At 42.5% G+C, this 16,571-nt stretch overlaps 1 protein-coding gene across 2 annotated transcripts in view; it reads left to right on the plus strand.

Moving 5' to 3' along the window:
• The window catches only part of LOC134358617 (E3 ubiquitin-protein ligase ARIH1), a 109,983-nt gene that overhangs the window by 21,741 nt on the left and 71,671 nt on the right, over positions 1-16,571 (plus strand). For both annotated transcript variants that reach the window (XM_063071059.1, XM_063071060.1), the window contains exon 3: positions 8,531-8,675. In XM_063071059.1, coding sequence (XP_062927129.1) covers positions 8,531-8,675 — 145 coding nt within the window. The remainder of the gene's footprint in view (positions 1-8,530; positions 8,676-16,571) is intronic.

The following is a 16,571-nucleotide window of genomic DNA, read 5'->3' on the forward strand; positions in this document are numbered from 1 at the left end:
TTGTTGGCCATCGCATCTCTGCAGAAGGTGCAAAACCCCTCCCACCAAAGACTGTAGCTATTATGGATTTTGCACCCCCCCCCCCCGTTACTGAAAAACTACAGGAGATTTTAGGCATGGTGAATTTCTATCACTACTTCATTCCACAGGCTGCTGAACTTGTGCTTAAAGGGAATACCCCTAATCACATGCTTGACTGGTCAGCGGACATGACCAGGGCATTTGATGATACCAAACACTCCCCAACTATGCTGTGGGTGATACGCACAAACGGTTGGAAGCATGTGACAGCCACTCTCCTATTTAAGCCAGTAGCACTGTTCCCTGAAATTAAGTACAGCACATTTGACTGTGGGCTTCTGAGTCTATCTGGCTATCCACCATTTTTGAAATCGACATTTCACAGCATTCACTGACCACAAACCCCCCCGTGCACACGATAGCTAAACTATCAGACCCTCGGTCTGCATGACAGCAACGCTATCTGGCACAACTGATCAGAGTTCACAACTGATGTACAACATATCAAGGGGAAAAATAATGCCGTGGCTGATTGCCTCTCACGGCCAGCCATTGGGACCATACGCATAGGGGTTGATTATGCTGGCATGGCAGTCAACCAGGCTACTGACCCAGAGGTCCAGGCTTATCGAACAGCAGTCATGGGTCGGCGGTGGCTGATATTAAGTTTGGGGAAGCCGGGTTTCTCTCCTGTGTGATGTCTCAACTGGTCATCCTTGCCCCATGCTGCCCACAAACTAGTGGTAGACTATTTTTAACTCTCGTACTAAAGCTTGTGTGGCATGATCTTAGACAGTGTAAATGGTAAACAGCTGCGGGCCCAGCACTAACCCCTGCGACACCCCACTCACCAATGACTGCCAACCAGAGAAACATCCATTTATACCAACTCCCTGCCTTCTATTGATTAACCAATCCACTATCCATGCCAATACACTTCCTCCAACTCCATGCATCCATATCTTATTTATAAATCTTCTGCGGCACCGTATCGAACGCCTTCTGGAAATCCAAGTATACAACATCCACCTGTTCCCCTGTATCCACTGCACTTATTATGTCCTCAAAGAACTCCAGTAAGTTTGTCAAAGAGGACCTGCATGATTGCAGTGCAGCCTGTATGGAGTGCCAGCAGACAAAAATTAACAGTCATGTCCAGGCACCATTGGCACCTCTTAATGTCCCTGAGCAAAGGTTTGACCTTGTTGGTCTTCTCCACCTGCCCCCCACCTTCTGTGGTTTTGCACATTTCCTTACCAAAGTGGACTGTACCACCAGGTGGCCCGAAGTTGTCCCTCCAGCACTGACAGCGGCCGCAGACGTGGCTGGCACCTCTTGATATTTCCTCTAACCACGGTCCCCAATTCATATAAGATCTTTGGGCTGCAATGGCCCAGAACCTTGACATTAGGCTACATCACACCACAGCATATCATCCACAATGGCCTATGCAAACAGTTTCACAGCTCCTTACCAGCTGCACTGAGGGCTTCCTTGTGGATGACTGTTGGCATGATCATCTCCTGTGGTTCCTGCTGAGGTTCAGAACAGCTCCAAAGAGGACTTGCAGTCGTCTGGGGCTGAATTGGTATACATTTAAGTGTTATGAGTGATTCGGTACACATTTAGGCGTTATGAGTGAATCGGTATACATTTAAGCGTTATGAGTGAATTGGTACACATTTAGACATTATGAGTGCCAGGTGTTCTTATGCCTGACACCACGACCTCCTGGTCAACCTCTCAATAGTGCTCCACCCTCCTGAGTAAATTTGATTCCTTGTGCACCTATCCTACATCATGGTGTACATGTACATTCGGTTCAAGTCAAGTCACTTTTTATTGTCATTTCAACCATAACTGCTGGTACAAAACACAGTAAAAATGAGACAACGTTTTCCAGGGCCATGGTGCTACATGAAACAATACAAAAACTACACTGAGCTACATAAGAAAAAAACACAAAAACTACACTAGACTACAGACCTATCCAGGACTGTATATGGTGCACAAAACAGTGCAGGCACTGCAATAATTAGTAATAAACAAGACAGTAGGCACAGTAGAGGGCAGTAGGTTGGTGTCAAGTCAGGCTCTGGGTATTGAGGAGTCTGATGGCTTGGGGGTAGAAATTGTTACATAGTCTGGTCGTGAGAGCCCGAATGCTTCGGTGCCTTTTTCCAGATGGCAGGAGGGAGAAGAGTTTATGTGAGCTGTGCATGGGGTCCTTCATAATGCTGTTTGCTTTGCGGATGCAGCGTGTGGTGTAAATTTCTGTAATGGTGGGAAGAGAGACCCCGATGATCTTCTCAGCTGACCTCACTATCCGCTGCAGGGTCTTGCGATCTAAGATGGTGCAATTTCCGAACCAGGCTGTGATGCTGCTGCTCAGGATGCTCTCAATACAACCTCTGTAAAATGTGGTGAGGATGGGGGGGGGGTGGGAGATGGACTTTTCTCAGCCTTTGCAGAAAGTAGAGACGCTGCTGGGCTTTCTTTGCTATGGAGCTGGTGTTGAAGGACCAGGTGAGATTCTCCACTGGGTGAACACCAAGAAATTTGGTGCTCTTAACGATCTCAACAGAGGAGTCGTCAATATTCAGCGGAGAGTGGTCGCTCCGTGCTGTCCTGAAGTCAACAACCATCTCTTTTGTTTTACTCACATTCAGAGACAGGTTATTGACTCTGCACCAGTTGGTTAGCCGCTGCACCTCCTCTCTGTAGCTGACTCATCGATCTTGCTGATGAGACCCACCACAGTCGTGTCATCGGCAAACTTGATGATGTGGTTTGAGCTGTGTGTTGCTGCACAGTCGTGGGTCAGCAGAGTGAACAGCAGTGGACTGAACACACAGCCCTGGGGGGCCCCCGTGCCCAGTGTGATGGTGTTGGAGATGCTGCTCCTGATCTGAACTGACTGAGGTCTCCCAGTCAGGAGGTCTAGGATCCAGTTGCAGAGGGAGGTGTTCAGACCCCACAGGCTCAGCTTTCCAATCAGTTTCTGAGGAATGATTGTGTTGAATGCTGAACTGAAATCTATGAACAGCATTCGAACGTACGTGTCTTTTTTGTCTAGGAGGGTGATGGCAATGGCATCATCCGTTGAACGGTTGGGACAGTACGCGAACTAAAGGGGGTCCAGTGAGGGGGGGCAGCAGGGTCTTGATGTGCCTCATGACGAGCCTCTCAAAACACTTCATGATGATGGATGTGAGTGCAACGGGACGGTAATCATTGAGGCAGGACACTGAAGACTACTTTATCTACATTCTGCCTCATTTGTTTTCGGCTGCCACGATGCATACCAATATCCCCTTAGACCCCCTTACGATGATCCATTCTGTGATTTTGGAACAGAGAGAAAAGACTTATCATAGACAAGAGGGGTAATTGTGAATGTGTTTCGCTAGATCACCTTAAACTGGCCCATCAAGATTTGGAGGATTCCGCTACCACATTGTTGTCACAACGTGAACATGAGCATGTCAGCACCTCTGGATGAGCATCCTGCAGTTTTTCCACCCATGGAACATGGCCGGGAGGCTCGTCCAAGCTCTAGATAGGCTCTCAATGCCAGTTTAGGGTAATATAATTGGTAGAAACTTGCATAATTCACAACCACCGACACTGACTTAGGGTTTATTTTAAGAGGTTGGTCTGACATGTTGAATTACATGAAGTACTTTTAACATACGTTGTTACTGTTTTTCTTAAATATAAAGTGCATCATGCTGTTATTTGCGAAAACCCAATGACTTAGCAATGAATTCAATAGATTCATCATCCTCTGACTAAAGAAATTCCTCCTCATCTCTGTTCTAAAGGAATATCCTTCACTGAGGCTGTGCCCTCTGGACCTAGAATCTAGTAGAAACTTTTGGAAATATCCTCTCTATGTCCACTCTACCTAGGCCTTTAATATTCTGTAGGTACCCCCTCATTCCTTTAGGGTGGGAGTGCATCTTTCTGGCACAATGCAATTGGGAAGAGATTTGTACTAATTTATGGTGATAAATTTGGTATCCCACAAAAGTTGCAGGTGGTATCACAACCAGTCAAGCTGAGAAAGATGCTTGTTCCCACATTTTACTTTCTAATAACCAATTCCCATTCCATGTGGCTAAATTACCCAGAATCCCGGTGATCTGTCCTTGCTGACCATCTTGTGAAATGGCCTTATTGAAAGCATTTTAAAAGTCCAAGCATTCCTTATCCACTGGTTACCTTTTATCTGTTACATGATTCATATGCTCAGAAAAGGTCCAATAAATTTGTCAGTATTAATTCATTTTCAGAAATCAACATTTTATTTTTTCAAGGTTTTTTGATTTGGGATTTACAGATTCCAATTTTTTTCTACCTTGAAGTCAGGTTAGCATTGGTAGCTCCCTGTTTATCTTTCCCTCTATTATTTCAAATTGCTTCAAATTGAAATAACACAAAGGATAAAGAATGCTGCGTCAGATTGGATGACCTTGTTTGGCAACTGTTTGTACTGATTATCTAAAATTCAGGCATTTACAAGTAATGGGTCCAAACTAAATGGATGGTTGTCTACCTATCTTCAGTATTTTTTGGCTACTTCTGCCTTTGAACACTAATGCTCATTTTAAATGTGTTTTCTGGAGATATCAGGGACTTCTATGAATTTAAGTCAAATACTGAAAGTTTTTTCAGTAATTTTTGGAAAAACATATCTTTATTACGGAAGAGCACTTAGTAAGCTAAAGAAAGCTTTCAATCCACTTGTGTATTTGATACTTACCCAGTGGTTGTTTCAGTACTCTTTGCTATTATTTAAGTGTAGATGTAATTGTTAGCAAGGCTCTATCTCTGTCATGTTGCTGCTTCAAACTGTTCAGAGCTTGGTAAATTTTGACCTCTCCACTGCCCCTCCCCCAGCCCCCAAGTCAAAAAAGAAAGACTAATAGTATTTTGGCTGTGCGCTCTCTGGCACAATCTCTACTACTGATAGGCTGGCACATGCTATCCTGGCACGTACTCACGCTGATGTGGTTGTGTGTGTAATTTAAATTTGACATTTATAGGAAGATTAGCTGCTATTATTCATATTTATAAAGTAAAATAAATATTTTGCTCAGGTGAAAATGATATATTGGAATGGAAAAATAAAGTTTCTTACATTCATATTTGTAGGTTTAGTCACTTACTCTGGGCAAAATTTCATGAAAGTTGTGAAAGTAGTAAAGTGTAAAACCTGTTTGGGAAAGTCTCTAGAACCTTTTGAGTTGGCATTGTGGTTTTCTCTGAGCTGTGTGGCAGGTTTCTGATTGTGAAGTTGAAGTTTATGGTTTTGGTTTTGCTCAGGGCAATTTTCTCCTAGTTATCTTGTGAAACTGCCCTTCTGTTATCAAATAGTGCTGAATCATTGCACACTGTGTATATGTATATTGAAAGTGTGGACCTTTGCAGTCAGTCACCAAGTAAATTAAGTGTATTGCCATTTTATTTTCTTAGAAGAGCTGCTTTTCGTACTCATCACTGTTCAAGGGCTTTTTGGGAGAAAGTATGAAGAAAGCGTTTGCTTGGGCACTGAAGTGTGAAAAATTGCTTCTGAGGAGGGTCTGATGGAGTGTTTGTTTCAATGTTGAGTGTATATTGGGAATTAATACAAGTCCTTATGAAGAGTCTAGGCCCGAAACATCAACTTTTCTTGGATGCTGCCTGACCTGTTGAGTTCTTCCAGAATTTTGTGTGTTGCTCGGTGTTTCCAGCATCTGCTGAATATTGTGTTTAGAACACCAAATGCTGCTTGGTTTAAACACGCCATCAATATTAGGTGTGGGAGGCTTGCTGCCTTTTGCTGGTGTGTTGAGATAGAGTACAGTATCAGCCTAGGCTACTTGGGCTGTCTTGTCTCTCCTATCTTTCAATACGATCATGGTTAAATTGCTTTGAGTCTAATCTTTTCTAAAAGAATTTCCGTTCCCTGATCTTTCAAAAATGTATCTACTTCCCTTTTAAATACCCCATTGTTATAGACAATTATGCTTGCTTCCATGGAGACCTGAGCTGTCAAGATGTCGAAACCTGGGCATGAGTATAAGAGTGTCACATCCTAAATGTTTTACACTTTTGTGTCTTTTTAAATTCAAGTTTATTGTCATTCAACCATACACATGTATACAGATAAACAAAACATTGTTCCTCTAGGGAGGACCAAGATACAAAACATAGAACACAGTGCCTAGATAAAGTATTCAGCCCCCACAACTCTTTTCACATTTTATCATCTCATTTTCTAAATTTAAAACATATTGAAGCAGAGTTTTTAGTTAATCTATAAAACATAGTGCCTCATGTCAATCAAAAGAAAAATTCTAAAACCTGTCAACAATTTACTAAAAATGTAAAATCCAAAATTGAGACTGAAAAAAAAAATTCATCTGCTTTGTAATTACTGTGCTAACTTTCCACAGGTGTAATACTATATCTTACCTTGCCAACTCACCCAGTATAAAGAATTACCCAAAATTAAAGAATCACCTGTTTTCAATGAATTCATAGGAATAAATACCCCTTCTCTCTGTAAGGTCCAACAGTATAGTAGATTTTTCAACAGACCAAACCACAATGAAGACACGAGCATTCAAGACATCAGGGAAATGACAATGGGGAAATGGATATCTGAGGAAATTTACAAACGTTTGTACAAAACCATCTCAAAGGCACTGAACATACCTTGGAGCTCAGTGCAGTCTTTAATTTAAAACAAGTGGAAAGAATATGAAACCAGAGCCACCCTATCTAGGTCAGGCTCTACCTAACCCTCTAAACTTGGTTATCTGAGAAGAATGGCACTTGTAAGAGAGATTACTGTGACACCAGCTGTCACTGACTGAGCTGCATAAGTCAGTGGCTGCAACTGGAGATGAGGTTCATGGCTGTACAATCTCTAAGGCTTTGTACAAAAAGGGTATTTATGGAAGAGTGACAAAGGAAAAGCTCTGGCTTAAAATAATATATATTCTTTTCTGTAAAAACTTCGCAAAGCGTCACTTAGAAGATACTGTAAAGAAGGTCTTGTGGTTGGATGAGACTAAAGTGGAACTTTAGTCTAAGAAAATATATGCATGCCATTAGGGCAGCAAAGGTTCAGGTGAAATGTGCTATATGAGAGTGAGCAGAGGAAACTGCAATTCCTGGAGCTAGGGAGAGTGAGAGATGAAATTCTTACAGGTTTGATTGGCTGGATTACTTAAGTCCATCACTCCTAATGATGCTTAGGCAACTGGTAGCAGTTTGTCAGTGTCCCCCATCCTGGGCCAGTCCTTCAAGCTGTCCCCAGGTGTTGCCCATCAAAGGATCCCTCTTGCCCATCAAAGGATCCCTCTTTTCCCAGGAACGAGGTCTCTGGAGCTTCTGGTGTCACTCTGGGTGTTTATGTGGTGGGGTTGCTCGACTCCTTTTACAGTCCATGGTTGATTTTATAAGATGGATGCAAGGAAGATTTTGGGTTTCAGTGTAAAGGAAGACTGTTTAAGGCTGAAATGAAGAGCAGCCTTTTTCCTTTTTGGAATTCTGTATGCCAGAGGACAATCAAAGTGCAATTGAAAACAGATTGATAAACTTCTGGATATTGAGAAAATCAAAGGACGTAAGCAAAGTGCTAGAGGTAGCTTAGACATGAGTTTGATAAGTGATCATGCAGGGTTCAAGGGCCTAATGTCTACTGCTGTTAATTGTTGATATAAACTTGTCCATGCCAATCAGCTACTCTTGAGGTGGGGTTGTGTGACACTATCAATAGTACTACAGTACTATAAAACTATCAGTTCCTGATAGTTATTGACGGTGCAACTCACCCAGTGTACACTGCAATGTTCTTTTGATTGACTGTAAATGAATGAAATGAGCACGTCTACCTTATGTAGATAATGGGACGCCTTCATACAATGCTTTCAATGATTGCGTCCTCCAAATCTTCATTTTCATTATAACACTCAAGGTGATTATTAATGCTTTCAAATTCTTCATAGTTTCTAACTTGTTGATATAGTGAAATCTTCTCATTTTTATTGCTGGTCATTTCTGGCATCTCCAAGTCTGAAAGCTTGAAGCCACAGTGAGCAAAAAAGTGCTGAATTGTCTTACTGTGCATTTCTCACCAACAATCAGTGACAAAAAACACTGCTTTTTGACCACAACTGATTGTATTTAAAAACTGTTCACTCTAAGCGCAGTGTAGAGTTTAATGGCCATACAAGTGTACATGACTGAAGAACAGACTCCTGTCCCAGTTAAGCAGCTTGGTGTTGTAAATGAACAAAGGGAATCCCAGCTATTTTCTTGATTATTTTTTGTTCTTTTAAGAACAAATATAAACCCAAAATAAGCAGCCGCCCCAATTAACCAAAATCCATTGTATTGAAATTGTGTAATTAATCCTAGCAGTTTGTTGTGAGTACCTTTTTTCAAATGTCACCATGTGAAGATTGAAAACTGAACTTTGATTTGTATAAGTAATGCCAAATTTTAATTGTTACAGATATTTCGACGGGAACCTGGAGAAGCTTTTTGCGGAGTGTCACGTAGTTAATCCTTATAAAAAATCTCGAACACGGCAGATGAACACAAGATCATCATCACAGGACATGGTTTGTGCAATCTGCTACCTGAATTATCCTAATTCGGTGAGTGCATTATACTGAAGAGCATAAGGAACAGTGTGTGAAATGGGTAAATTTGACCCACAGCATTGTCACAAAAGCATTGTGTTTTTTTTTCTACACTATCCTGGGCTTAGTATTAGTATACCAATCGTTGCAGCAGCTTAACGCTGTGTACAAATTCCTGGGGAGATTTCCTAGGCAGCTGACAGGGTGTTGAAGTTTAATTATCATTCAACTATACATATCAGACCTGCAGCAAGCTACCTTGAAGGTGACCATAACTTGGTCTTGCTGATCAATGCTGAAGCTTGGAGCACAGGGATGGATTTTTCTAATTCGAGCAGTAGAGCAAGAAAATTGCTCCTTCAGCCCAACTTGTCTATGCTGACCACAGCATAGTCCCAGTTGCTTATGTTCAGCCCATAACCCTCCAAACCCCTTCACTCCATGTACCTATCCAAATGCCTATTAAATGTGGAATTGTACCCACTCTAGTACGTATGCTGTAAGCTCTTTTACCATAGAAACCATAGAAAAAATACAGCACAGAAACAGGCCTTTTGGCCCTTCTTGGCTGTGCCGAACCATTTTCTGCCTGGTCCCACTGACCTGCACACAGACCATATCCCTCCATACACCTCCCATCCATGTATCTGTCCAATTTATTCTCAGAACCCTCATTTACCACCTCGTCTGGCAGCTCATTCCATACTCCCACCACTCTCTGTGTGAAGAAGCCCCCCCCTAATGCTCCCTTTAAACTTTTCCCCCCTCACCCTTAACCCATGTCCTCTGGTTATTTTCTCCCCTTGCCTCAGTGGAAAAAACCTGCTTGCATTCACTCTAGCTATACCCATCATAATTTTATATACCTCTATCAATTCTCCCCTCATTCTTCTACACTCCAGGGAATAAAGTCCTAACCTATTCAACCTTTCTCTGTAACTGAGTTTCTCAAGTCCCGGCAACATCCTTGTAAACCTTCTCTGCACTCTTTCAACCTTATTTATATCCTTCCTGTAATTTGGTGACCAAAACTGAACACAATACTCCAGATTCGGCCTCACCAATGCCTTATACAACCTAATTTTAACATTCCAGTTCTTATACTCAGTACTTCGATTAATAAAGGCCAATGTACCAAAAGCTCTCTTTACGACCCTATCTACCTGTGACGCCACTTTTAGGGAATTTTGTATCTGTACTCCCAGATCCCTCTGTTCTACTGCACTCCTCAGTGCCTTACCATTAACCCTGTATGTTCTACCTTGGTTTGTCCTTCCAACGTGCAATACCTCACACTTGTCTGTATTAAACTCCATCTGCCATTTTTCAGCCCATTTTTCCAGCTGGTCCAAGTCCCTCTGCAGGCTCTGAAAACCTTCCTCACTGTCTACTACACCTCCAATCTTTGTATCATCAGCAAATTTGCTAATCCAATTTACCACATTATCATCCAGATCATTGATATAGATGACAAATAACAATGGACCCAGCACTGATCCCTGTGGCACACCACTAGTCACAGGCCTCCACTCGGAGAAGCAATTCTCTACTACCACTCTTTGGCTTCTACCACTGAGCCAGTGTCTAATCCAGTTTACCATCTCTCCATGTATACCTAGCGACTGAATTTTCCTAACTAACCTCCCATGCGCGACCTTGTCAAAGGTCTTACTGAAGTCCATGTAGACAATATCCACTGCCTTCCCTTCATCCACTTTCCTGGTAATCTCGTCGAAAAACTCCAATAGATTGGTCAAACATGACCTACCACGCACAAAGCCATGTTGACTCTCCCTAATAAGTCCCTGTCTATCTAAATGCTTGTAGATTCTGTCTCTTAGTACTCCTTCCAATAACTTAGCTACTACCGACGTTAAACTTACTAGCCTATAATTTCCCGGGTTACTTTTCGATCCTTTTTTTAAACAACGGAACAACATGAGCCACTCTCCAATCCTCCGGCACCTCAGATGTAGACAGTGACATTTTAAATATTTCTGCCAGGACCCCTGCAATTTCAACACTAGTCTCCTTCAAGGTCCGAGGGAACACTTTGTCAGGTCCCGGGGATTTATCCACTTTAATTTTCCTCAAGACAGCAAGCACCTCCTCCCTTTCAATCTGTACAGTTTCCATAATCTCACTACTTGTTTCCCTTAACTCCATAGACTTCATGCCAGTTTCCTTAGTAAATACAGATGCAAAAAACCTATTTAAGACCTCCCCCATTTCCTTTGGTTTCGCACATAGCCGACCACTCTGATCTTCAAGAGGACCAATTTTATCCCTTACAATCCTTTTACTCTTAATATACCTGTAAAAGCTCTTTGGATTATCCTTCACTTTGACTGCCAAGGCAACCTCATGTCTTCCTTTAGCCCTCCGGATTTCTTTCTTAAGTATTTTCTTTCACTTCTTATACTCCTCAAGCACCTTATTTACTCCCTGTTTCCTATACATGTCATACAACGCCCTCTTCTTCTTTATCAGAGTTGCTATATCCCTTGAGAACCAAGGTTCCTTATTCCTATTCACTTTGCCTTTAATCCTGACAGGAACATACAAACTCTGCAGACTCAAAATTTCTCCTTTGAAGGCTTCTCACCTACTGATCACACCTTTGCCAGAGAACAACCTGTCCCAATCCATGCTTTTTAGATCCTTTCTCATTTCTTCAAATTTGGCCTTCTTCCAGTTGAGAACCTCAACCCTAGGACCAGATCTATCCTTGTCCATGATCAAGTTGAAACTAATGGTGTTATGATCACTGGAACCAAAGTGCTCCCCTACACAGACTTCCGTCACTTGTCCTAACTCATTTCCTAACAGGAGATCCAATATTGCATCCCCTCTAGTTGGTCCCTCTATATATTGATTTAGAAAACTTTCTTGAACACATTTTACAAACTCTAAACCATCTAGACCCTTAACAGTATGGGAGTCCCAATCAATATATGGAAAATTAAAATCCCCTACCACCACAACTTTGTTTCCTGCAGTTGCCTGCTATCTCTCTGCAGATTTGCTCTTCCAATTCTCGTTGACTATTGGGTGGTCTGTAATACAATCCCACTAATGTGGCCATACCTTTCCTGTTTCTCAGCTCCACCCATAAGGACTCAGTAGACAAGCCCTCTAATCTGTCCTGCCTGAGCACTGCTGTAATATTTTCCCTAACAAGCAATGCTACTCCCCCACCTTTCATTCCTCTGCCTCCATCACATCTGAAACATCGGAACCCTGGAATATTAAGCTGCCAGTCCTGCCCCTCCTGCAGCCAAGTTTCACTAATTGCTATAACGTCATAATTCCACGTGTCAATCCACGCCCTCAACTCATCCGCCTTCCCCACAATACTCCTAGCATTGAAATATATACACCTCAGAAGATTTTTACCACCACTCACAACCTTTCTGTTAGCGGACTTGCTTGAACTTTTAACATCATTTATTTTCACCCCAGCCACACTGTCAGCTCTGGCACTCTGGTTCCCATCCCCCTGCAAATCTAGCCTCCCCAATAGCACTAACAAACCTCCTTGAAAGGATATTTAGTTCGTGTAACCCGCCTCTCTTGTACAGGTCCCACCTGCCCCAGAAGAGGTCCCAATGATCCTGAAATCTGAAACCCTGCCCCCTACACCAGTTCGTCAGCCACTTGTTCATCCTCCAGAGCATCCTATTCCTATCCTCACTGGCACCTAGCACAGGTAGCAATCCTGAGATTACCATTCTTGAGGTCCTGCTTTTCAACTTCCTACCAAGCTCTCTATACTCACTCTCCAGGACCTCCTCACTCTTCCTTGCTATGTCATTGGTGCCTATGTGCATCACGACATCTGGCTGATCACCCTCCCACTTCAGAATGTCATGCAAGCGATCAGAGACATCCTTGACCCTGGCACCCAGGAGGCAACAAACCATCCTGGATTCTCTGTCATGACCACAGAACCTCCTATTTGCACCTCTAACTGTCGAGTCCCCTATCACTACCGCTCTCCTCTTTTTCCACCCTCCCTTCTGCACTGCAGAGCCAGACTCAGTGCCAGAGATCCAGCTACTGCAGCTTGTCCCAGGTAAGTCATCCCCCCCCAACAGTATCTAATGTGATATACTTGTTGTTGAGGGGAATGGCCACAGGGGAACCCTGCTCTGCCTGCCCTTTCCTCTTCCCTTGCCTGACAGTGACCCAATTTCCTGTCCTTTGCTCCTTTGGCGTAACTACCTCCCTGTAGCTACTATCTATAATCTCCTCATTCTCCTGAATGATTTGCAGGTCATCCAGCTCCTGCTCCAGTTCCCTAACGCGGTTTGTTAGGAGCTGCAGCTGGATGCACTTCTTGCAGGTGTCATTGTCAGGGACATCGGAGGGCTCCCTGTCTTCCCACATTCTGCAAGAGGATAATTCCAACATCCTGCCTGGCATTCTCTCTACTCTAAACAATGAACAAAAATCTTACCGGAACCTACCCGGCCTCTGCCTGTTCTTGCCGAAGCCTGTTGAGCCAAAGCCGTCCCACTCTGATTCAGTCCACTCCGACGATGGCCGCTGTATATGGTGGTCTGCTTTTAAATCTTGGCGCGCTACGTCACGCGCCTGCGCAGTGCAGACCCTTCTCCCCGAGCAGTGTTTTTAAAAAAAACCGACTTTTTCTACCCGATTTCTTCACTCCCTTCTCAGCTGCTTGCTCCGACTGAAACAAGAACCGTTGAAAATATTCTCTTTTTAAACCTTGGCGCGCTACGTCATGTACCTGCGCAGTGCAGACCCTTCTCCCTGAGCAGTGTTTAAAAAAAAAATGACTTTTTCGACCCGATTTCTTCACTCCCTTCTCAGCTGCTTGCTTCGACTGAAACTTTTATGTACTTGCAACCCTCTATGAAAAGAAGTTACTTCTCAGGTCTCTTTTAAATCTCCAATCTTCTGTCTGTGCTCTCTAGTTTTGGACTCGTCAACCCTGGGGAAAAGACTGACTGTTCAAATTATCCATATCTTTCATGATTTTAAAAACTTCTGCGGTCACCTCTCATTCTCCAGAGAATAAAGGTTAAGCGCGGTCTTCCTCTCCCTATGGATCTGGCCCTCTTCTCCAGACAGCATCTTTGTAGTTCTCTTCTGCACCCTCCCCAGCTTGACAATGCTTTTCCTATAAGAGGGTGAGTGAAACTGCAATCTCATCAGTGACTCTTGAGAAACTAACATAATATTTCTGTTCCTAAACTCGATTGAGGCTAGTATGCTAAACACTTTTTCCAGCACACTGTATACTTGTGGGGCCACTTTCAGCTAACTATGCACTTATCCTCCCAGGTTCCACATCAGATGTCAGTGCTGTCTTTCACTGTGTAGATCCTACCCTGATTTGGCCATCCAAAGTACATCACCTCACAATTATCTAACAATTGAAATCCATTTACCATTTCTCAGTCCATCTCCGTATCTGGTTAGGATCTCTCTGCAATGCATTGTAACTTGCTTCATTATCAGCAAGACCCCTAATTTAATGTTGTAGCAAACTGGTGCCATTTATATTCACTTCCAAATCATTTACATAAAAAATGAATAACACTGACCCCTGAGATACCTATTGAGTGACAAGCCTTCAGTCAGAGAATCAACCTTCAACTATCACTGTTTTCTATCATCCAGCCAATTCTGAATCCACCTCACTAGCTTCCCCGAATTTAATGTGACCTAACCTTCCAAATCAGCCTGCCATGTGAGGCTTTGTCACAGGCTTTATAAAAGTCCTTGTAGACAATATCCACTGCCCTTCTTTCATCTATTCCCTTAGTTATGTCTTTGAAAAACTCCAGACATGACCTCTCATGTACAAAAGTATGCTGACTATTCCTGATCAGGCCTTGACTATCCAAATGATGGTAGATCTTGTTCCACGGGATTCCTTGTAACTTCCCTACAACTGAAGTCAGTCTCAATGGCCTGTCTTTGTAACCCCTCTTGAACAATGGAACGACATTCACCATCTATCAGTCTCATGGAGCTTCACCCATGACTAATGATGAGGCAAGTATCTCTGCAAAAGTCTGTGATTTCTTCCCTGGTCGGGGGTGGGGGGTGTCGGTGAGCACACTTGGTCTGCCCAGGAAGCTCTGCCCAACCTAAGGCACTTAAAAGCTGCAAGTATCTCCTTCCTTGTAGTATGCATATGATCTACTTGTTACCCTCATTTAGAACATAGAAACACTATAGCACAATACAGGCCCTTTATGTTGTAAGAGCAATCTGTCATAGCCCCCCACTTTTAAAAATCATCTGTGTGTCTATCTAAGAGTTTCTTAAATGTCCCTAATGTATCTGTCTCTAGCACCACCCCTGGCAGGGCGTTCCATACACCCAACACTCATGTAAAGTTTTTTCTATGGCATTCATGATATTCTTCTGAGTAAATACTTAGTTATTTCTGAACAATGTGCAAGAGTCTCTAAGGCAGGGGTCCCCAACACCTTTTATGCCATGGACCCCTTCCATTAACCAAGGTGGTTAATGCTTTAAGATCTAATAGGATTATCAATCTATACATGGTATTTTTGCTTTGCATGGAGACAGCTATAACTTTAACTGCACGAAATTCTGATCTGCATAGTGTTTGGTGGTTTCAGCCTTATTTCTGAAACAGGTGCTGTATAAGGAACTGTTATTTCATCGTGATAAGCTCAAACAATGTTCCACAGAATTTGTTAATGATCTTTGTCCCAGCAGAGTGTCTCATTGATACTGATCATCAATCCCTACTTTAACAATATTATGCCCCGTACATTTAGTGTGAAATCGTGAATTATTTTGAAAGGGAATATTTCAGTAGCACAGCTGACCTTATGTTGACCAAGCGAATGACACTGAAAGATTAGTTAGTATTTGGGAAAACAGGGCATCTGACTCCCATGATAACAGTAGATCAATACAGAAAATGTTGACTGTTAGGTTAGCAAGAACTATCACTAAGGAGGCAGGAGTTTTGTGTGCAGATGAGGTTTGTCTCACGGTCTCACGTGCAACTGAAATCATGTGATATATCTGGTTCCGGATTTAAACAATTTGGAAATATGTGCACTTGAGCCTTTGTTGAAGAGACTGTCTTTAAAATCTGTTTACCATCAAGTTGATCCTTTCATTTGAAAAGTAGTTTCCTGTTTCTACTTTAAAAAAATTTTTTCTCCATGCCTATTTCTTTAAGATTCATCCCAGGATTCTTTTTCTCTGATCATTTCCCATAACTTTCTTTGTTCCTTATTGGTGATTACAGTATCTAATGACACACTGTGTAGACACTAACCGTGTTCTTAAGTCTCTAAACCTGATCTGGTCACGCTCCCTGTTGCTATTATAAGTGAACCTGAGGCTATGGCTATATAAGGCTGACAAGCAGTCTCGTAATTATGATCTCAGAAAGCAACCAGCACTGAAATCTTTCAAACATCCTCTCATTAGATCCCAGATTTAATGAGTTGAAATTCTGTGCATGGCTAAATATACCCAATGACTGAAATGCCCAAACAAAATGGGTTTAAAGTGTGTTATAAAGCCAGATGGAGTGTGTCAGAATGTTGGAAATAGAAGCAGGAGAAGGCCTTGCTACTTCATGCCTGCTTTGTCATTCTGTAAGGTTGTGCATAATTTCTTTTTACCTCAGCTTAATTTTCTTGCACTGACTTTTCTTGTCATTCCCTGAATATAAATTGCATTTTAATTGTTGGAATACTAGATTGGATGCTGCTCTATCTGTGTCCCCAAGGGATATCTCTAGAATAGAGATAAGGAGGAATTTCTTAGAGGGTGGTGAATCCGTGGAATTCATTGCACACAGACGTTGTGGAGACCAAGTCACTGGGTATATTTAAAGCAAAGGTTGATAGGTTCTTGATTAGTAAAGGTGTCAAAGGTTACAGG

Source organism: Mobula hypostoma, chromosome 18 (genome assembly GCF_963921235.1).
Source record: "Mobula hypostoma chromosome 18, sMobHyp1.1, whole genome shotgun sequence".
NCBI classification, from domain to species: Eukaryota; Metazoa; Chordata; class Chondrichthyes; order Myliobatiformes; family Myliobatidae; genus Mobula; species Mobula hypostoma.